The sequence below is a fragment of the Pyxicephalus adspersus genome, chromosome 7 (assembly GCF_032062135.1).
Source record: "Pyxicephalus adspersus chromosome 7, UCB_Pads_2.0, whole genome shotgun sequence".
In the NCBI taxonomy this organism is placed as follows: Eukaryota; Metazoa; Chordata; class Amphibia; order Anura; family Pyxicephalidae; genus Pyxicephalus; species Pyxicephalus adspersus.
Window position 1 is genome coordinate 3,099,544 of NC_092864.1, and position 23,282 is coordinate 3,122,825.

General features: G+C 37.7%; 2 protein-coding genes across 2 annotated transcripts in view; both read left to right on the forward strand.

Moving 5' to 3' along the window:
• The window catches only part of LOC140334683 (serine protease 33-like), a 28,309-nt gene extending 16,416 nt beyond the window's left edge, over positions 1–11,893 (forward strand). Inside the window, exons 3-7 of the mRNA XM_072416924.1 lie at positions 7,399–7,561; positions 8,452–8,726; positions 8,837–9,006; positions 9,122–9,298; positions 11,699–11,893. Coding sequence (XP_072273025.1) covers positions 7,399–7,561; positions 8,452–8,726; positions 8,837–9,006; positions 9,122–9,298; positions 11,699–11,893 — 980 coding nt within the window. The remainder of the gene's footprint in view (positions 1–7,398; positions 7,562–8,451; positions 8,727–8,836; positions 9,007–9,121; positions 9,299–11,698) is intronic.
• Positions 11,894–18,621: 6,728 nt separating this feature from the next.
• Positions 18,622–22,449, forward strand: LOC140334684 (tryptase-like). Its single transcript, XM_072416925.1, has 5 exons — positions 18,622–18,664; positions 19,287–19,449; positions 20,403–20,674; positions 21,202–21,371; positions 22,090–22,449. Exons 1-5 carry the CDS (start codon positions 18,622–18,624, stop codon positions 22,447–22,449), a joined length of 1,008 nt encoding a protein of 335 aa, XP_072273026.1.
• Positions 22,450–23,282: the final 833 nt, after the last annotated feature.

Below are 23,282 nucleotides of genomic sequence, written 5' to 3' on the forward strand. Positions count from 1 at the left end.
CTAAAAATAATTTATTGGAGGGTAGTGGGAAAAAAGCCTCTTACATTGGTGTGCAGTGGAAAGAATGTCCCCTTACAGCGATTGCTAGAATTTCATCTTTGCAAACAATTAAAATCTCTATTGGAGTCATGCAGCTGGCTGTACCGGGTGTTGTTGGTCCCAGAACTTTGATTCATTAAATGAAAGGCTAGTCAGCCAAAAGCATAAGAAATCCCTAACAACCTCTGGAGGATCCCCGAGATTCCATGGAATACACGGCAATATACATGAAATAGTTTTTTCGGAAAACGTTTGATAAGAGATATTTTATTCTGAAAAAAATGGAGTATCAGCCAAACACAGGTCTTTTCCCACCTTTGAGGCTGGACAAACTCCTCCTCAACCTGCGAACAATTCCCTTAGGCTGCAGATAATATGAAAATCTGTGAAATCACTTAGCATTAGGACAATAATAACACCCAGGCAGTATTTAACTTTCTTCAAAAAAGGGAAATCTCATGTTATGCGGGGAGGTCAGTCATTGAATGCTGTAATTGGTAGCTTTGCTCTGTCATATAAAGATTATTAGCTGACAGATTATGTAATTTAACATGTACATCAGCCCAAAGGGTAAACTGCAACCTACACAACTTTTCCAAAACCTTTTACTCCTGAGGGACTCCTAATGTAATGTCCATGTCCCAAGAAACCCTGCTAAAACCAATTTATTGGGGCCATGGGAAAAAATTCATCTTTTAGAACAATTAAAAACATGTTTTTTTGCAGCTGGCTGTACCAGTTGTTGTTGTCCCAGAACTTTGCATCATTCAATGGAAGGTTAATCAACCACAGCATGAGGAACCCCTAGCAACATCCGGAGAAATCCCAAGGTTCCATGGAACCCTGGTTAAGAATGACTGGTCCAGCATAACATATAAAAATAACCCAACTCCGTATAGTAGTAGTATAGTGTAGTAGTAGTAGTAGTAGTAGTATAGTGTGAAAAGAACTTTATTTCCTCTATTTGTCACTATAGTCAGTATAGGTGGTAGCCATTATTGTGGTTAAGTCATAGAGGAGGAATTGTACTTATGTCAAATAGCATTCTATTGACTACCAAATGTTCTTTAATCTATGTTTTTTTTTTGGTTGCAACATGTAAAAAGCAATACCAGCCTTTTCTAGCCCTTAAATCTTTTTTTGCATAATTTACAGAGGTTCTGTCAGTGGGATCTGTCACTGAGGGATTGTTTACTGAAGACCGTCACTGAATTCTGTGATTAAGATCAACCAGTAAGGAGTCTGACATTAGGGATCTGTCAGTGGGAGATCTATCAACTGGGGTCAGCCACTGGGGGTTTGCCATGAATTAATGGAAACTTGTCAAGTGAGGACTATAATTGGGGGTCTCCCAATGAGGCAAGATGGTTAGCTCGATGACAAACACCATTACCCTTGCAGCACTGGGGCCCCAGATTCGAACCTTAGCCAGGACACTTTCTCCATGGGGTTTGCATGTTCTCCCCATGTTTGACCGTTTTTTCTCTGAGTACTCTGCCTTCCTTCAACCTCCCAAAAAGTAGTTTTATTGTCTCCCCCCTAATTTGCTCTGTGACTGTGTTCATGGATTATTCTGTCATCTGGGAGCGGGGATGTCACTGGGTAGGGAAGAAGGTTGTCAAAATGTGAGGTGCAGGTCACTAAGAGGAGCTGTTGGGTTTATACATTTATTTGATTTTTTTCCTGCCCCGGGGTACCTTGACATTTATGGAAGGTACTAAGGTGACTGGCATTGTGCACATTGGCAACCACAGGTTTAACATTGAGATCTTATAAGGTTTTATCTCCTACTCCACATACATCAATGAAACGTTCTCTGAACAGCGGGAACTAAGTCAGTCTAGAACTTTCGGGTATTTATTTTCCAGACAAGCTCCTTATTGTTTTACTAGGCTAGTACTAAGCATCTTTAAAAAAAGACACTATTGCAATTGATTCATATCAGAGATCTGCAGACACAGCAACAAGCATTGTCATTATAATCTGAAAAGTGTCTGTAATGCCCCATCCACGGCAATATTGAGAGAAGAAGCCATGTAAATACAGTTGGGGGTTAGGGCACATTGGTGTTGTTACAATTCATTAAGGTAAACAGATAAGAACAATATAACCATCAAACCTGGAATACTGAACCTCTCCTAACAAGTATCAGTTAAGGGACATTCATAAAACATTGAGGATTCCGCAGACTTGATGGCATACAGACCCAGGATAGTTTCATGGAGTTGCCAATGGACGACCAACAAAATACATTTAGACAGTTTTTACCAGGCCAGTTCATCCAGATAGGGTCGGTCCTAGACAATACACCCAAGCTTGGTACCATGTGAGGAAGCCTCGATTCAGGTTACAAAGACATAGTCAAAGATTGAAAAAACAGAAGAAAAGAGAAATCTGGGTTTCACTAGACTCTGATCAGACATTCCAACTACTGACCTTTAAAGAAAATTAGAGAATCTAAAACTTGAAGCTGTAGAAATATCTAACATTACTTGGAAACCAAAGTATGGGACCATGGCCATGTCTTCTTAACCTAAAACCAGGCTTCCTTACATGGCACCCTCCAAGCTTGGGTGTATTGTCTATAACTGCCCTATCTGGATGGACTGGCATGGTAAAAACATTGACTGTTCTATACGTTTCTGTTCGTTGTCCATTGGCAGCTCCATGAAACCATCCTGGTTCCATCTGCCATGAGGTCTGCAGACAACTCATTGTCATATTCTAAGATTTCCCAAACTTTGTTATATATGAAAGTCTAATGGAACCCATTACATAACTCATTGGTATGAGAAACACGGAAAACCAATGAATGTCCCTTAACGGATACTTGTTAGGAGAGGTTCAGTATTCCAGGTATGATGGGCATATTGTTCTTATTTGTTTCCCTTAATGAATTGTTATAACACCAATGTGCCCCAACCCCTAAATTGTGTTACATGGCTTCTTCTCTCAATATTGCTGTGAATGGGGCATTACAGACACTTTTCAGATGATAATGACAATGCCTGTTGCTGTGACTGCAGATCACTGGCCAGAGGGCTTTGTTTTATATAAAATATAAAGTTTCCCAAAAGTTAACTGATATCAATCCATTACAACATTGTCTTTGTAAATCAAAGTGTAACACTGATATATACTAAAAAAAACAGGAGTTGTTTAAACAAATTCAAAGTTTTGGCTCATGAACTTCTATGAATGTGGTACTGTGGCATCATTCAATACACTGAAGTTTCCTTTATTTTAAAGAATTTGCAATAGTTCATCTTCCTGTCCTAATTTTTTATCTTGTGCTGATATTTATAATACCTTCCATTGATGGGGTGCTGTGTTTAGGTGGCGTCTTACATTTTGGTAATTTCTCAAAGGTTCCAACTATAGAACTTCAACGAACATTAGTTCCCATGAAGCCTTAAGCTGTAGAAATGTCTAATTTTATTATAAAAAGAAAATCAGATGAACGGTGACAGATCTGGATTTGCTTCTGAGTTCCTGGAGTGATTTTATTCAGAGTAAGTCTGAACAAAAGGAAACATAATGATTAAAATCACCAATTCTGGTCAGCAGTTTTGTGTGCTTGCTCTTATCTTTGTCACACCTGATAACAATATTCCCATCATCACACAACTTTATATCACTGCTGCAGGTCTAATTAGTCCAATGTATTCCCATTAGAGCAGGGGCAACCCCAACCTGCTATATGTAAGTTTCTATGTATGTATTGGGTTGGCTCCATGGGAATTTCTCCTTTCTTCAAGAAGCTTGGCCAGCCCTATATTTTGTAGATGCCTTGTCTGAATATATCTTACATTAGAACTTATAAGTACACCTAAAATATTGTATTTCCGCTTTTAATAAAGTAGAGTATGCTTGAAATCCCAGTTGAGGTTTATTTGGTTTTCCCTTTAGGTGATCGAATTTTTAGTGTCTCAGCATGGAGGGTTTAATTGAAGCGTACCTAAACTCTAAAAGCGTACCTAAAAAAAAATCATTTTTTTCCTTGAGTGCAACACCCTTTTTTATTTAAAAAAGGGTGAAAGGGTGCAGCACCACACATTAATTCTCGACCACCTAGGCAATCAAGAATAAATGGGAGCGCAAAGCCTCCCAAGATACCTACGTCGGACATCCTGGGAGGCTCTTGGGTGAGCCTTTTCACTCAAACAGAAAAATATGCCTAGCTCATGCGTGCGCAGTGAGATCTGCAATTTTTTTTTCATCCTACGTTACCTAATCTCGTACCTGGGTTGGGTGATGTATGACGATGTAGAACCAGGAAGAAGAGCAGAAGATGGCTGAGCCTAGAGAAGGTAAGTGTATTTTTTTGGCAATTTTCAGTTTAGTTTCTCTTTAAATTCCTTTGGTTGTTGTCCATTGGCAACTCCATGAAGCTATCCTGGGTCCAGGTCTGCAGACTCTTCATTGATATATTCTAAGATTTCCCAGACTCTGTTATATATGAAAGGAGAATGGAAGCCACCATAAAACTCAAAGATATGGGAAATACCAAAATGCAATGAATGTCCCTTAACTGATACTTGTTAGTAGAGGTTCAGTATTCTGGGTATGATGGTTATATTGTTTTATATGTTTATGTAACCCCTGTGTTCCATGGCTCCTTATCTCATTATTGCTGTGGATGGGGCATTGCAGACTCTTTTCATATGATAATGATAATGTTTGTTGTTGTGTCTGCAGATCACTGGCCAGAAGGTTTTGGTTTCATATGAAATTAAATTACCCACACAAAAAATGTAACTGTTCATAATTACAACAACCAACCAGCCACTGAAACCTTTGCACCTATTTACCCCACATTCATTTTTACATTTTATTTTTCTTGAAATTAATTCCACTATAATTTTATTGTAATTTATGGTTACAGAAAAAGGTTAATTTGGATAAAGAAAAGACATGACGTAATAAAAAATGTCTGAATTAAAAAAAAAGAGTAAATACAATTGTTACATTGTTTGCTGTCACAATAAATTTGCAGTAGTCATGGGATCTTTTAGCACCAAAAAATTAGGATTAATATTTTGAAAAACGTTATTGGAGAATATGGGGACTCACGGGGTCTTTATATATCCTTATATGTATTTGAGGAATATGTTGCTAAATACACATTCACTTTCCAAAGTCAATATTCCAAATTCCTTTATTAAGTCACCCCAATATTAGTTTTACATTGAGGTTGATTTAGTATTAGAGGCTGGTAATTTGAGGAGCAATGTGGAAAAAAAGAGTAAAACAGATACAGCCACCACGATTAGTAAACTGCAATGTTTTCAAAGTTTGCATGGGTGGAAATAGTAAAATAAAGCCATAACGAATAATATATTCATCACTTTTGATTGAAATAGTATAAACTAGTCAAAGAAAAAAAAATCTATATTTTTACAGTGTTCTCACAGTTTTTTTTTTTTTTAAAAAGTGACCCAACTCTCTAGTAGGCACCCAAAAACAGCTGGGTGGTTACTGAAAAGTGCGGGGTGTTACATCCGGCTAAAGGGGGCTGGAGAGACTGTACATTGTCGCTGAAAAATATGTTGGCTTTTTTTAAATAAAAATTCATGGTAATATGAAGTAGATCAGTGTTTCTTAAACTTTTTAAGGGCGCATCCTTGAAATAACTTTCAGGTCTTCGGGGAACCCCGGGTATAATTACTATAACCACAGCTCACAGTACATTAGTTTCAGTGGGAAGAAATATTTTTACATTGCCGGCTGTTGGGAAGAATGTCATCCTTACAGATAGCCAAAAAGATCATTGGGGCCACCTTAACTGACCTGAGAGGTGCAAACCTCTGAAGGAACATCCAACAACCTCTGGAGGAACCCTGCTTGAGAAACACTGATCTAGACCTTGCATATGTGTTCAGTGGGTATAATGGCAAACAATGTAATTTACAAATGCACTCTCATGTAAGTATTTAGAGTCCTGTTTTGCCCACATTTCAGAGGATCTTTGACAAAGGTGGGCTGAACCCAAACAAAACACTAATTGTGAAATAAAGGAATTTGTTTTTTGACTTTTCTCAATTGAAAACTACACTGCGGATAACATTTGCTCTCTCTCTCTCCTTCAATGCATACCTTGAGATCATATCAGTGGTCACATTTATAAAAATGAAAACCAAATCCACAAATTCCTGAATTATTTTTTACTGTGAAATAGTTTGCCATAGGTTTTATTTTTATGGGGTGCATGTCATCATAGGTTTTAATGTCAAATCCTAATTGTTTTTAGGCAATAGTCTTATTATTTTTAAATGAAGTCTGATTTTTCTGCTAAAGAATTAAAAACTCTGTGTATTTAAAAAATACACTTTAAATGTGTTGTCTAAGCACTTGCCAATAATTGAATTTTTCTTAAATCTTAAAGTTTTTGTATTTTAATTAATAAACAAAGTTTGCCTTTTCTGCAAAGTAATATAATGTTAAACTGAAAAGTTGTTCATTTTTTAATTATAAATAGGATGATTATAAAAGGAAAATCTAAGGAGGTCTATCTATAAAAAAATATATAATTTATAGCATTTTTTACATTAGATTGAATTCGGAAATATGTGAATTCACGTTTACCTATGATTTGGTGAATCTTGAGTAAAATATTTTTTCTTAAAAAGATCCTTCAGTAATAAAGATAAATCTAAATTGAATCTTTGTTTAGCCAACCTGTAAAATTTAGAAGATTCTCAGGCGACTTTTTGTGCTTCATTTTACAGAACCTACTGATACATATAGTTTATATTAAGTTAAGCTTTTATTAAGGTAATACATTGTCAACAATATTTTTATATAAATTAGCCCGCTTTCCTATTCTAATAATTAATCAAATGTTAGAAACACAAAGGTAAAATCAAATACTTTGTAACACACAGCTATCAAAGTTCCAAATTATGTTCACTATAAAATAATCTCACAACAAGTAAAGGTAAAATTTTAGGAACCATTTCTTAGCTATACATCCTATTACTTCCAGGTGTAAACCCCCGTTTATCAGTTTCAATGACCTGAGGTCCCTGCGGAGAGGAAAACATTGAACTGAGATGCTAACGAGTATACAAAACCAGTTTGACACCTTCAGCTGCTATATAAACTGTGCCTATGTTCAAATCTTATCATCGTCAAATCAGAGATTTCAGGAAGAAATCATCTACAGCCAGAAAAAATGCAGAACATGATCCTTACTGTTATTCTGCTCTGGCAGGGAGGTAAGTACCTGACCAATGACCTACATGTCAGGCACCTGTATATATTCTTGTGTAATATCTTTGCACACAGATGCCTCCAATTCCATCTCTGAACATGGTACATAAATGGGTTACTGAAAATGTTTTTTTTCTCCTTTTGCAGCCCATGGGGGACTCATGATGCAGGAGCGCATTGTCGGAGGAGAGAATGCCAACATGGCAGATTGGCCTTGGCAAGCAAGCCTTCATAAGGACGGGGATCACCTGTGTGGGGGAACCTTACTTAGTGAGTCCTGGGTGCTGCTGGCGGCCCATTGCTTTGACATGTAAGTACTTCTGTGTTCCATTGCTACCACTGACCTTGTACTAGTTTATTCTTACAGCATGCTGCCCCCAAACTGGTCAAACTTAGTTACCTATATTGTAAATTTGCATAGTCTGGGCTTGGTAAAGTTTTTATTGGAACATCTGATTTTGTGATCTTCTAAAGTCTTCAGAACGCCAGATTTGGCATGCAGTTTTCAACAAATATAAGCAATAAAAACATTATTGGATACTTTTAGTAAGTTAGAAAGAAAATGCTGTCCGTGTAATGTGTCCATAAGTGACCCAACAATCGATTTAGCTTTTTAGAGTGAAGAAACTCCCCGGCACGTCTGGGTATAAGGAACCATGAGACTCCCCTTCTTCTCATGTGACAGTGCTGGGGCTTTGCAATTATTCTTTCAGGATCCATTTGTTTACCTTGCCATCCATACCTACCACCATTATCACATTATCATCCATTAATAGTTTAGATGTTCCTTAGAGAGGGATATTGGTGAATGGCTCAGTGCCATCACATGAGAGGAGAGATCTCAAACAGAACCCCCGGTCCTACCAGAGCAGAATCAAAGGAAAGGTGACAATGTGCTGCTGGGAGAGTCCGTATTGATGCAATTCTTTTCCTGCATTGGCAAAGCAAAGGTTTAGTATTGAATGCTTGTTGCAGCTTCTCCTATACAATGTTTGTGTCTGATCAAATTTGTTTAGATGATACAAAGCCAAATAAGGAAAAAAATTTCACTGCTGACTCCATAGATGGTTCCGGTTCTCTAGTACAATGAAGTGGTAGATTAGCTGCTGTGTAGAATACTTTTTTTAAATTTTCTTTGCATAATCCATGTATTGGTAGAATCCATGGTTGATTGATAATTCCATCTTTTTTCTTCCACAGGCCCATAAACCTGACATCGTACAATGTGTACCTTGGTGTGATAGAACTTTCTGACCTGAGCAGCCCCAGCACAGTCAAAAGAGGTTTGAAATGTGTCAAAATCCACCCTATGTTTAATGAACAAGGATCCAGTGGGGACATCGCCTTGATAGAGCTCAATGAGCCAGTTTCTTTCACTTCTTCGATCAGTCCTGTCTGTCTTTTAGCTCAGGATGTCCAACTACCACAGGGAACATCTTGTTGGGCTACAGGATGGGGAGACATCAAAGAAGGAGGTAAAGAATATGTTTAATAAATATTAATCTATATTGGAAAATGGGATTTCAAGTTGTTTTGCAAAGTGAACTGTTGTTACAATTATTCCATGTACCCCTTGTACCAATAGTTAATCTCCCAGTTCCTAAAACCCTTCAGAAGGTGGATGTGGAACTGTTTGAAAATGCCAAGTGTGAAGAGATGTATCGGGACAGTTTAGGCTACGATTCACATTATAATATGATTCAGAAGGACATGATCTGTGCCGGCCATAAACAGGGTGGAAAAGACACCTGCCAGGTATGTGGAAATCTTTTGACATATTATGTACTGTAATTTTTAAATTAATCAAAAGGAAAATCATTATCAAAAAGAAAATCAAAGGAAATCATTAATCAATTTATTTTTCTTTCAGGGTGACTCTGGTGGCCCCCTGATGTGTAAGGTGAAAGGAGCTTGGTTGCAGTTTGCTATTATCAGCTGGGGTTTTGGATGTGCCAGACCCAACCTTCCTGGAGTCTACACCAGTGTCCAGTTTTACCAGCCTTGGCTCACAAAGTATGTGCGGAACATCTGCTACAGCAAAGGAGGGGTAACTCCACCTCTAAATATATCATCCTTACAGAATTGGGTAATGCAACTGGCTGGTGCAAAAATGAATAACTCAACTTTTAATGCCACTGCAAACGAGATGATGGCATTGCTATCAGGTGCAGCTTCCTTCAACTCTCGCTTCATAATTAACATTTTCATTATCTTTTTCCCACTGTTGACCCGTGTTTAGTTCTCGTGACTTATTTATGTGAGAATGTATATTTATATTGTATTAGATGGACGTTGTGAGTGTTTTAAGTTTAAATTTGTACAGCAATTTTTAGAATATTTGTGATAAAATATATTGTTCCGTGCAAACAAAAGTCCCAGCTTTTTTATGTTAATGTAAGTGATCTGAAGGTTACATACAGTGTCCTGAACAAAGATACTTTGATTTTTGGATGTTGGTCCTCATGCACATAAAATACAGATGGAGAAGATACAACCAATACTGAATAAATGTTTCCAGCTTCTGGGCAATATATTGTTCACTAATATTACATTTTTGTTACTAAAAAGAAATTCTATTATTAGTGTTTCTTAGCTGACAATGGTTGAGAACTTTTGACCTGGGGGTGAGGGGGCAAACACAACTGACACTTTTATGCTAGGGACAAATATTTGTAAGCTATAAAATGGGATCCATGCAATGTGCCATGGTGCTTAACCACCTGGGCGTTACACTGAGGTCTAGATTTCTGTTCCAAAAGCGTTACAGGTTTTAATGATTTTTCTTTTTTAAATTGTAGACCTGTAACTTACAGAAATATGTCCGAATAGGGGTCTAGTAGATATCATGAATATAAAAAATGTTTGAAACACACAATCATGTAAAAAAAATACTTTTAATAAAATTAAAATACACAAAAATCAACTTAAACAAGAATACATAAATAAATGAAAAATACTGAAAATGTGATAATTCGGTATACTGTATAGTAATATATTTTTCTAAAACACCTCCCTAGTGTCCAACCGTCCAACGTCACATACCTATAGACAAAACCACATAAATATATTTTGTATTATTTTGTATTGGACTGGATACAGAACTTTGTATTGAATCCAATACAAAATATTTGAATTTCCCGCTATGACCCCCATCAACGGACGCATGCACGGACATCATCAGGAATCGCCGAGCGTACGCTAACGCCGGGTATTCTAATTCTTTCCAAACTTCCATGCAAAAAGTGTTACATTTTTTGCATGGAAATGTATTTTGGATTGTAGGCTATAATTCACCGAATTACCGCATAACTCACCGAAATATGTCCAAAATTTTATAAATTTAATAATAAATTTTTTTTTTATAAAACATAAAAAAAACCTTTAAAAAAATCTTTAAAAAAAAACTAAAAAAAAGTTTTAAAAAAAATACTGTATAATGTAATGTACAGTAGCTTATATAATATATACATAATACAATTATATATATATTATATAAGGATTTCTTTGTATTGGACTCAATACAGCTTTTTTGTATTGAGTTCAATGCAGAGGAACTCAATACAAAATTTTGAATTTCCCGCCCCGCCTCCCTCCCGCGCCAACGCATGCAGCGACGTCACTGGGAAACCCCGGTGATCGTCACTGCACTCGCCGGATGAAGATATAAGAGAGAAGACGTGTCCGGAGGAGCGGAGGGAGAAGGTGAGTATTTTTTTTTTGCGATCGAGGCTGGACAGAACGGAGGGAGAAGAAACCGGCCGGCTTCTTCCTCCTGGAGAGGACACCCGACGCTGGAGGACGACGCTGGAACACGACGTAAGTGATCGATAAACCCGAACATTTCTCACTGTATTTTCATACAGTAAGAAAAGTTCAGGGTTATCGAAAATATTAACTTTTTTTAGCCCGTACCAAGGTCGGGCTTATCGGTCAGGTGGTTAAGTAAATGGTGGGCATGGTGAAAGGTGCACATTCATGTAGGATAAGTGGGCCCAACCTATGACCTTAGCTGCCTGATCCAGCCTTCTCCATATTCCCTCTCTGCTCCTTGTCTTGCGGGGGATAGGGTGTGCACATCTCTTATGTTTCTCTATGAGATTGTGCTACCAGCAGAGGGAGCTTCCTGAGCATGCTCAGTGTGAGCTCCCTGACAGTGGGCGTGAACAGCTATCACCAATCATCTGCTCCCTACCCTCCTTGTACTGTGAGATAATCTCAGCATGAGAGCTGTGTCTGTGTCCATGAAGCTGTCATTATCCCCAATAAATAAACCTTCATATCCCCTACACTGATTGTCATAAAAATGTGTAATTTTCATGGTACAAAGGGAACCCTGAAAGCTGTAACTAAAATTATTTTCAGCACCCTAAACATAACAAGTTGCCAGATAGGGGGGTCACAAACATCAAATTCTAAAAACAATCACAGTAATTTTCACATTAAGTAGGGCTATTTCAAGACCAGCATCCCCAAATTGAGTTTGCATCTTGGGGACCCCCTGAGGGCCACTCTCATGAAAATTATGTATGCGCCCAGATTGGCGGTGAGCTGGAACTGCAATTACCCCTGCCTCATGCCATGGAACCCCAGCTCGGGGGAGAGGCTCAGTATGGTTCACTGCCGCCTGGAGTCAAACCTGTAGACGCTGCGGTGCGAGGGACTGAGCAGCTGGCGAGCTGTCTGTTACACATAGCTGGACACTTACATTCTGTGAACCCCAATTTCTCTGGAACATAGGGATGTTGGCAACTAGAAATGTGGAAGCCAGTAGCAAGCCCCTTTTGCCCCCTCCTCTCCATTAAAATGTTATACCCATCATATCATGCTACTCTGCCACACATAGCTATTCCCCTACTCCAAGAACCCCAATTACTCTGTAAAAGGGAAATGTAACTGCAAGTTATGGAATCTTGTGGCTAACTCCCCCTAAAATGTCATCACTATATTGCCATCACAAGATACGAAAAACTATGTCATACCGTGCTATCCTGTCACACATAGCTGGCCACTTACCTTCTGTGAACCCTAATATCTCTTTAACAGAAGAGAAAAGGAAATGTAGGATAAGTGGGGGACTTTTGTGGCTAATTCCCTCTAAACAGTATTGATGCAGCGCCATCACAAGATAACAAAAACTATACCTATCATACCGTGTCATCTTGTCACATATCTGGCCACTTACCTCCTGTGAACCCTAATATCTCAGGGAGATGTAGGGACCTGAAGATGTGGCAGTAAGAACATGTCTCCCTTGGCTATTTGTCACATAAATTGCATTTCTCTGGAAGTATTCATTGCAGAGTTTTTGGGGTACAAAGACGTTTAGTGGCCCCTATTACTGCCAGGACGCATTGTATGATGTAGTTTCTGCTCCTTGGTACAAGAATGGTGAGTCGGGAGCAATATATAACCGGCCAGCACTGTGTGATAGATTTAGTTTTGTATCTTTCATTAATAAAATGAGACTCAAATGGTGAGTGCAGAAATTCTTGATTTGTCATCTCTTTTATTTGGTGCATGCTTGTTATAATAACTAGAAACATTTCAATTCAATTTCATTTTAAAATTAAAACGACTCTAGATTTAAACATACATTTATAATGTTTGTTTGCATTGTGACCCACAAGCTTTATTTCAATTTAAACAGTGGCCCCAGATGGAAAAAGGTTGAGCACCACTGATTTAGGACATGGTTTATTTTGAGGATCCTTTGCACATCTTCCAGAATTAGTTTCCTTTGTGAATCTCAGCATTTGGTCACATGACTTTTCAGATTCACAAAAGAAGTTGCTTCTGGGGGTCTCCCCTCTGCCAGATGTTGTGACCATAAGTTTAAATGAGGAGCAGATAAATGTATAACATCCAGCATGTGTCACTGACTCTTCCATCAGTGTCTAAACAGTAAGAGCCATCAGCCCAAGATATATTATTACTACGAGCCCAGCGAGCAAATGCCACCTTGTCCCTCAGACCAGCCCTCATTCATTTCATACCAGCTACAGGATTTAGGCACTCATATCAAATAGAACTCATCATCCTAATGTGAGGAAAATTTCAAAAGACTGTTTTTCCGCCTGCATACATCAATAAAAGCTCATTTTGTGAAACGTCATTGAGCTCGAAACTGTACACTTGCATTGGTATGCCAACCATATGAAAAGACAAAGACTGATGGCCCAAAGAAGGCTGTTGAGGGCCCCAGTCTGTCTGGTGGTCAGATTGCCACACTTGGATGGTGGGCATCAAGATCTATTGACATAACATTCTTTGCAATTGTTCCAAGGGAAAAAAACACATTTTATTAGGGACATTTGATGGTCTATCACTACATCCAAATATTGAAAACAAGCTGGCTTTTTCTCTGTCTGGTCTAAAGTTGTAGAAACAAGTTCAGAAACATTGTGGGGGAGACACATATAGTTGTGAAAACTCTTGGAAAGGCATGTGTAAATATTCAAGCAATAAACACCCATAAAATCATCTTTTTTTTCCATGTTTTTATGGACAATCTAATCTAGATTTAATGAACCTTTACTGAATTACATTACATTAGTGAACTACATTACAAAGTTCGTTGTGTTATAAGTGGAAATAAGAACGTTTGTGCAGGTTTGATTCACCAAGGGAACATCCCTTCCGATGTCCCTTTCATTTTTTATTACCACATTTAAAGGGCAATTTTTGGAGGGAAGCCAATTTCCTAATCTAATTCCTGTCTGAGATTAATACCTGGGACACTAGTGCTGCAAAAGCAAGAGTGAGTAATCTAGCTTAAAGCTCACCTATTACCAAAGTTTATATAAATGGGTGGATAAAATGCCGATCCCGCGCATGTGCAGTGAGATCTCTCTTCTTTTTTTACGTTTACAAGAGGATACCTGAACTTGGCCCTACACATTTTGAGGTTGGGTGATGCAGGCAGAAGCAACAGAAGAAGACGGTGGCGCCCTGAATTTTTCTCTTCTAAGGACAAAGGAAAAATGCAGGACAACACAGGACCGAATTAGGGTCAGGTGTGGAGGGATGGGGGGTTTTGCAGAAGTAAAGGTACGCTGTAATTTTTTTTAGCCACATACATTTTTGGAGTAATATGCCAGCTTTAAAAATGTGATAGAAATTGGCCAGTAGTTTGCTTAAAAAGGGTGTTCCATTAGTTCTGGGAGTAGATTCTGAGCTTTCAGCTATTCTAACATCAGATAAGAATTCAGAGTTTTAGCAGTCCAAATTCTCATCTGAGTTTTGGATTTCAGACATGGACCAAAAAAAGTTATACGATGTCAAACACCGCAATGGCACGCATTCTTCCATGAATTATAGTGGGTGGAACACAACAGAATTTTTTTTTTCCATTGTAGAAAAATTCTGCCTTTTTCTCACGAAAAGAGGTGAATGGAATAGAGAATGGATTTAGATTGGCCCCTTGTTTTCAGAGATTCCTAAAAGTGGAAACCTTTGCTAATGATTTTCCGACAGAAATCATAATTTGTCAATCAAACCTTTTTTAAAATCTAAATTGCAACACAAAGATTTGGCTCAAACTTGGAATTGACGTTCTGACAGGAACTGTTCAGACTGCAAATTTTCCCGTTCTGAGCACCTCGAGTGCACCGGACGGATTATCACCGGTGATAATTTTGTTAAGTGCAACAGAGCAGCTATGATAAATCCTATTGATTTAATGGGAGATGGTTTCCGTGCACATTCTTGCAGTTTGATTTTCTTTCAAGCGATGCAACGGCATGGCGTGAGCAAATGGCTCCAAGGACAGATGGTCCGCCAAGGAAATGCTGCACTCTGAGCCCTCCAAAAGAACCATATTAACATAAAATAAGTTAAAAACATGAATATCAATAAAAACTCCCTAATGCTGTTACTGAAACAAAGCAAACTTTTGGAAAGCCTTGCCACAAGAGAATGCAGTTTATCCTTTGAAAAAAAATATAAACAATATACAATAAAAATCAATACAACCCCCAAATAAGTAAAACAAACAAAGAATCTACCCTGTAACAAAATCCCACTATCACTGAAATTATAGCTTTCTTTGTCCTCTCAGCCCTCTTGTAGAGCCTTTTTACCCTATGGCCATAGATAGGATATTAAAGAGAGAAGAGAGAAAGAGAACAAATAAATTAGCATATAGATGAGAGAAAGTGTAGTTAGTAGAGAATCTTATAAACCAGACAAAAGGAATGTGTACATTTTACGTCAAAGCACAGAAAGAGAAGGGAATGTATAGATCCTTTAAGAAAGGGGCAAACCTTTTTTTATGTATATCAATCACAGGAAGGAAAGATGCTGCGGGTTCACAAAATAGAAACTGGGTCCAATATTAAGTTGCGTGAACAGGGCTTTGTACATTTCACGGGAACTGCTCAGTTTTGGTTTTTTTTTTGCTCACATTAGATTTTCTTTCACATAAAGCCTGCAGGTACATTCGCAAATGATATGGTGCACACATTCTCATTGGAAATATTAAGTGCATTCCTACTGAGATGAGAAAGGGTTTTCCAGATTGGGTAATAATCTGATAACTGACGAGTGTAGCTGGTGGAACCTGTAAAAGCAGATATGGATCATCTGATGTTGTTTATTGATGTGAGTGGTCTAATCGTACCAAGATCAAAAGATTTCGAAGGTAAATACCTACCATGAATAAATTAAAATCTTAGCAGGTTGCACTCATATGTGTTGCACTCATGGAGTTTTATGGTTGTTCATCTATGTTTGTAATTCAATGGTCTTGCCAAATTATGTTACAATGTATCTGTGGTGTTACCTTGTTTTGTTTTAATAATTTTAATGTAATTTTTTATTTTACTTATTGTTCCGGCACTTACATAAACTTTTTTTTTTAAAGAATTTTACAGTTTTTAATAAAAAATATAATTTGTGTTTTGTGACCTTCACATATTGATTAATGATTGCTGTACACGTCTTAGGTATCAGAAGTAATCAAATATATAAGACCGGTGCTCTAGTATTTTGTGGGGTGATCGTCATTGTGTCCAATCTCTTCTCACAACATTCATATTTTGGTTCTTTTTGAAACCAGGGATCCTATGGACATTAACAAGTCTCATACTCAGATATATATATAAAGTTAAAAGTTTACAAATATTAAATACAAAACAGGAAACAAATATATAGCGTATCATATTTAAGTTGTCAACATTGTATAGTTACCATGATATGTGGTCCTTATTAAGACTCCCGGAGCTTCTGGTTATCTCAGTTCAATGACACTTAATACCACTTTCTATGTTAGGTTTTCATTACATTTTCATGTACTTTACTTGCTTTTCACAGCAATAAAAGCCGCTATTTCAAGAGATCTGGGAGCAATCATCCTTTACTATGTTGAAATTAATCTGACGAACCCCAAATACTGCTCACAATTTATGCAGAGGCTTCTGGTTCCATATTTCTCCCATCGACTTTGAAGGATCCCACTTTTGGAATGTAACCGTTCACAAGCAGGACAATATTCCACACAAGGAGTCCCAAGGAGTATTCATTATCGCCCTGGCCCGCTCAGTGTAGACAACATTGGTTTCTGGTGTCAAAATGCATTCATCTATAACTGGAAAAAAACACATTTGTACCAAAATAATTTGCATGGGATTTGTATCTGGAAAGGCATTTGATGTAAATGGAAATGTGAGGCCATGTATCCTAATGTGGAGGCAGGAATAGAGATTTCAATACAACAATGATCAGATGCACTCAAGCAGTATGTAGAGTTTACATTGACGTTAGCATTCAACATTTATCAAATCCATTGGCTGTTTCTCATTTTTTTCCAGTGTTATATTTAGATTTATTTAGATTTTAGAAGTGATTTAGGTAATGACATATGCATGAAGCTTTCCAAGAAAAGGTTCATATCTCCACTTTTTAAATAGTAAACCTCACCAGAAGGATTGCACACCATGACAAACAGATAGATAAATGAAATTCTTTTGCAGTTTATAGAAATATTTTAGGTGTAGAAAGCACCAGATACACACTAAATGTACAATTTAGCTCAAATAATGTCTGAGTTATTCAGTTTTTACACTTGATCCTAAAAGGAATCCAAAAACAAAGGCCAGCGGTCAACTTGGTGGAGGCTGAGTTAGGAACAGGCCCTCCCTTACCTCTGGAGTTGTTAACAGGGATAGCAAAATGAAGAATTTCAGGGGTGCCTGTGGCGGGCCTGAATACAGCTGTGGTGCTGGATAGGTTTGGAATGGATCTACACCGAATGCTGGTTAAAGGAAAAGATACAAGAACTCCTTGGAGCAGGAAGATAAATTGTAGTCAGGAAAGGAAAAAACTATACCAATTTGCAGAAGTTTGGGCAACAGAGGTACCACTTCAAAGTACAAATCCGGGCCAAAGTCAAGATCAGTTAGGTAAGGGTGGCACTGGTGGCTAGCACTCTTGCCGTTGCAGCAGAGGCCCTAGATTTTGAATTACTGACACTATCTACACATAGCTTGCACATCTTTCTGGTCTTGCAATGGTTTTCAGGGACCTGCTGTTTGATTAATTGGCTCCCCCGAAATCTGTCCTTGTGCATGAGGAAAATAAGTAACACAAAGGCTGCTGGGCACGCTATGGATGCATGAGAATGATAATTAAGAAAGAAACTAATAATAAAAGTTAGAGCAGTTAGAGCAAAAGTAGGAAGATGGAAGTTAAAATCAGGACACAAGCAAAGATCAATGGCAGGAGATCAGAAGACAAATGGAACCAAACACAGGTCAAGCCACGGGAAGAGCTAACAACAAATCAGCAACTTTCCTAGTTAGTGTTGTGCTTTAAGTAGGGAAATTGGCACCAGCACCAGTTCATGCCCACAGTATTGGACTGACCTTTAAGCCATACGTCTGACCTTCTTGGCTCTTCTGTTTGGCACAGGAAATGGTGACTGAATTCAGGATTCAACAACCGGCACCTGTTAGAAGCACTTTGGAGATATTTATTTTTTACATATCCATAATGAAAATCTAGTCCATAAAACCAAATAGAATGGAGAAGGTTTAAGTATTTTAATATACTAATATATATTTAATATTTTATTTTGGCATCTTTGCCATTGAAAAGATTTCACCTTCCCTTCATGTTCATTCCCCTCCTTTTTAATATTCTTTTACATGAGACCATAGTAATATGTAAATGAGTAAACAGATAAAAGAAAGAAAAAGTTTAGGACCCCCTATCTAGGTTGTCCATAAAGATTAGAATCAGGCATTATCTGTGGGAATAAGTGTGGGAATTGGTATAATCTGTATTTATTTGACTAGGAACCTGTTATTCGGCTTTGCGGTGCTATAAAAGGACTTTGATACCAGAGCACAGACATTAACTTTTCACTGGAGCACCATGCAGAGACTCCTGGTCCTTCTTCCCCTGGTCATCCAAGGAGGTAAGTGGATGGAAATCTGCTCTGGAGCTTGGATCTCATAATTTAGGATTACTCTACATTAATGATCAGTTCTACATCAGCATGTACTGTTAGCCTCCAATTGGTTAGCTGGTGATATTAAAATTGGTATGACTCGGGTTATTGCCTCCAGATGCTGCCAGATTGGTGTTTAGCTCATCATTGACAATTTGTTACAGGAAGTTTTTTTTTAAGCTTTATCCATAGTCTTTTTAACAGTTGGGTTGTGTTTTATGTTTTTTACAGAAGAAATGTGCATTTGTTTCCCTAGGTGAAAGTTAAACCATTTTTCCCTCCAGGTGAATGTTAGCTGTTGCTTATGTTTTGCTAAGTCTATAGTTTGCATGTTGTTCTTAAATCTGTGATCTCTGGAACTCCCAGATTCTTCTCTATCAGTGCCCCCCTCGGGTTGTATTCCCCCTGGAATACATGATTCATGCACGTTTTGACTCCAAGTTGCATTATTATACATTTATTAACATTTGAGATGTAATTGCCATGTGAATGTATGCCAATAGGTTTCATTTTGGGAAAAATAATCATATTGTTTAATATTTTTATATTTATATTATTAATATTTATATTCTTTACCCTGATTATACAGCCTATGGAAAACCATCATTTATGACCCGCATTGTCGGAGGACAAGACTCGCAAAAGGGAGAATGGCCATGGCAGGTCAGCCTGCAGGCGAATGATAATCTGGTTTGCGGTGGGGCCCTCATTTCCAATTCCTGGGTCCTGACAGCGGCTCACTGCTTTGAAATGTAAGAAAACAGACAGTCAATGACTACAACTAATATTATATACTCACCATGAAGGCAGGGGGTCAGGGGTATTTGATAGGGGTAAAGAAATTAACAAAACCAGTTAAACATTAGTTTATTATGTGTGGCATTGCAATATTTTATAAGTGAATTGTGACTCTTACAATGATTGTATCTCTGCCACCACTGCACATCCACAATTGCACTGAGCCCGGACCTCAACCCTACCAAACATATTTAAATTTCTTCCTCAATGTGCAAAAACTCATAAAGACTCCTAAACCTTGTGTATAGTCTCCTCAATGGAGCGTAAGACTGTATCATTATAATTAGTATTATATTAAAGCAATAATCACAACATTACTTATGTCTATGGTTTTGAAATGGAATGCCTAATATATTCCTATCTGCATGATGGTCAAATGACTACACACTTTACAATATACAGTGTAATAATAATTCTGACCACTAGAGGATGAATGATTCACTTTCCTATCCTCTTGATCCTTTTGATCTACCCTAACCGATTCAAGTCGATAGAAATGCAGGAGCAGCAGAATCCTAACTGGCCTTTGAAGTTTTTGATGTTGCAGTTGTTTTTAGCACTGATGCCTATAGATTATTCCACCTCTTGTAATAAATAGTTCTAGTTTCTTAACACTGTCCCTATTAATTGTTCCTACTCTTGTAATGAATTGTACTGTGTGGGACATGGATAACAGCAAGGTAGTACAAATGGAGTCAGTTAGTGGTGTAACTAATACCAATATGCTTTACAGGGCTCCACTAAACCCTAGAATTGTATACTCTAATAAAGACCTGTCGTTGTTGCAATATGCTGGGTAGAAGCTGACGAGTTCTTTCCGCAGCACTAACCAATATTAGTGAGATTGCTGTAAAATGTTTTTCATTCTTTTAGACCTTCTGTATTTCACTTAATCCCTCTCTCACAGGCCTCTGAATATCTCAATATACACCGTCTACCTTGGGTTGTACCAGCTATCTGCCCCTCAAGATAAGGATGTAGTGACCAGAGATGTCCAGCAGGTCATTGTGCACCCCGACCACACTGGGGACAATACCGGTGGCGACATCGCTCTAGTTAAGCTGAATGACGTAGAATTGACCTCCTTTATCTCTCCTATCAACCTCCCATCTGCAAAGCTTCAACTTCCAGAGGGGACCAAATGCTGGACCACTGGCTGGGGAAACATTCAGGAAAATGGTAAAATGAATAAGTTATAATGTTGTAAATGATTTATTTGCTTATAATCGGAGTATGTTTTTCTTCTTTTGTTGCAGAAAATGGAACTTATTACAGGATTTTCCATGATATTTGAACACGTGTACATTACATTACGCAAATGAAACACATGACCCATTGGATTCAGCATGGTATTGCATTGGACATGCACTGAGCGACTCGGCCCAATACATAAAATTTAAAGGGCCCTGCTCAGATATGGGTTGTTTTGTCTACAGATCATACATGGTAAAAAAAAAAAGCCACAGAATGTAATAAAATGAAAATTGATGAAGAAAGATTTCAATATATTTGTGGGAAGTAGCAAGGAAACCCATGCAAACTCCAGGCAGATAATGTCTTGGGCAGGATTTGAACCTAGCAGCCATAATTACCATTTCTTATATAGTCTCCTAGCTAGTAGATGGCTCCCAATGTTCTCAGTATATTACGTCTTTTGATCCTGAAGAAGAGAATGATAATTATTATCTTCTCATTGTGTTGTGTAGTCCACCTTCCATCCCCAAAGACCCTACAAGAAGTAGAGGTGGCGCTAATCAGCAATGACAACTGTGAGCGCATGTATCGGTCCGTGTACAACTACAAGCCCAGCTTTCATCTTATCTACCCAGACATGATCTGTGCGGGCTACAGGGATGGTAAAAAAGACTCCTGCGCGGTAAGTGACCGTACTATGTTTCTGATTTTTCATGTTAGTATCCTATTACCCATGTGAAGTCAGTTTTACATTCAATGAAATTTTTATTCATCATAGCAGTAATAGAGTATAGTACCATGTTAACCAGATTGATGGAAAGTCTTGGAGTGAATGTGATACCCTTCATTAGCTAAGTCAGGTTATTAAACATGCAAGATTTCAGGAAACATGGAAAATGAATGGCCTACCTAAAAAAATATTTTTTTGCATTGCTTAGGGAAGGACAAAATCTGGGTCTAAAATAGTCTACATACAATATATACTCGAGTATACACCAAGCTTCTCTTGACCTGAAAACAACAATAAAAAAGTTTGGTCTTATACTCAAACTTCTAGATTGTGTCCTTCCTATATAACATGCATAATTTTTTTTTCTTTTACACTTTACATAAGGACATGATGTAAAGTCCAAAGTTTAAAAAAAGTTGAAAATAATAGACTGAGCCTGTTTGATTTTAACTTATTTAAAATTTAACAGCATGGATGTATTTATTCAGTACAGTAATTCACACAGCATTTTAAAATGTCAGCTTTTTGTTCCCTAAGTTTGTGCTAGAGTTTTCCTGTTGTTTTCTGGTTTATATTTGAGTATTGATGTTTTGCTGTTGGGCTAGTATAAGACAAAACCCTTTGGTAATATTTTAATATTAAAAACCCTACAACTTTCCCTTTTTTTCAGGGTGACTCAGGTGGCCCTCTTGTCTGTAATGTCAATGGTATCTGGTCTCAAATTGGGCTTATCAGCTGGGGATTTGGCTGTGCCCAACCCAACCAACCTGGTGTCTACACAAGAGTCCAGTATTACCTGACCTGGATCAAGAAGTATGTGCCGTCTGTCAAAATTTCAAATTCAGACCTCACCTTGGATTTGAAGAATTCCGTTTCTTTTTATAATCCCTATGATAACGATATGGGAAATTTAACCTACAATGCAAATCACACCAACATAGAAGCCTTGAAATCTGGCGCACCAAGTCAAATTCACGTCTGCTCCATCATTACCATCATGCTCCTCCTCTGTCTGATGATCCATTTATAATGAAGAATTGTATAGATGTATCTTTCTAGGTTCCATTTATAAAATATTCACCCAGCCCACTCCTCTGATGGTCACAAGTCTCTACTCTCCTCTGATGGTCACATGTCTCTACTCCTGCCCTTACAGTTCCTATTAAAACAACCTAGTGGCCAACCTTCAAAAGTGCACAGCTGTCACAATAGGAAATAAATGATTTTATGAGCTAATTGACAAGGGAATGATTTATAAATGGAGCCCAATGTTTCTGTATAGTAGAAGTGACTTTGCCTAAAATCATTGAATCCATGTATCCAGCTGGATCAGGCTTCGGTCTATAATACTATCAGAAATTTGCTCTGTTCAGGGTGCAAAGTGGGGCATAAAGATGGTAACCTGGTATAAAGCCAAATTCCACCATCAAATGATGATTTTAGATATGGCAATTCAATTCAAAGATATGGCAGTATTGACTTGAAACCTTGTTAAAAAATGTTTAACCTAATTGCAAAATTAGAAAAAAAAGTCTGTGTGAGCCCTGTGATGTGTGTTTGTATATTTTAAAATGTGAAAAAAAAACTTGTGTATATATATATATTGAAAAAAATTTTTTATGCATTACTACTAATTTTTTTATCATTTGTTGATTTCCTATAGTTATTTGTATATAATGCAAATAAAAAAATCAAATATAACCCAGGTTCCAGCAATTTGCTTTGTTGCCGGAGGCATCCAACTGGTCAACAGGTAAATAACACAGGTATACGAAACTAATTCTAAGGTAACATCTGAGAATGTGGAATTGTCTTCATGGGTAATTTTAAATGTTTCATGGTAGCATGCATGTCAAATAGAAC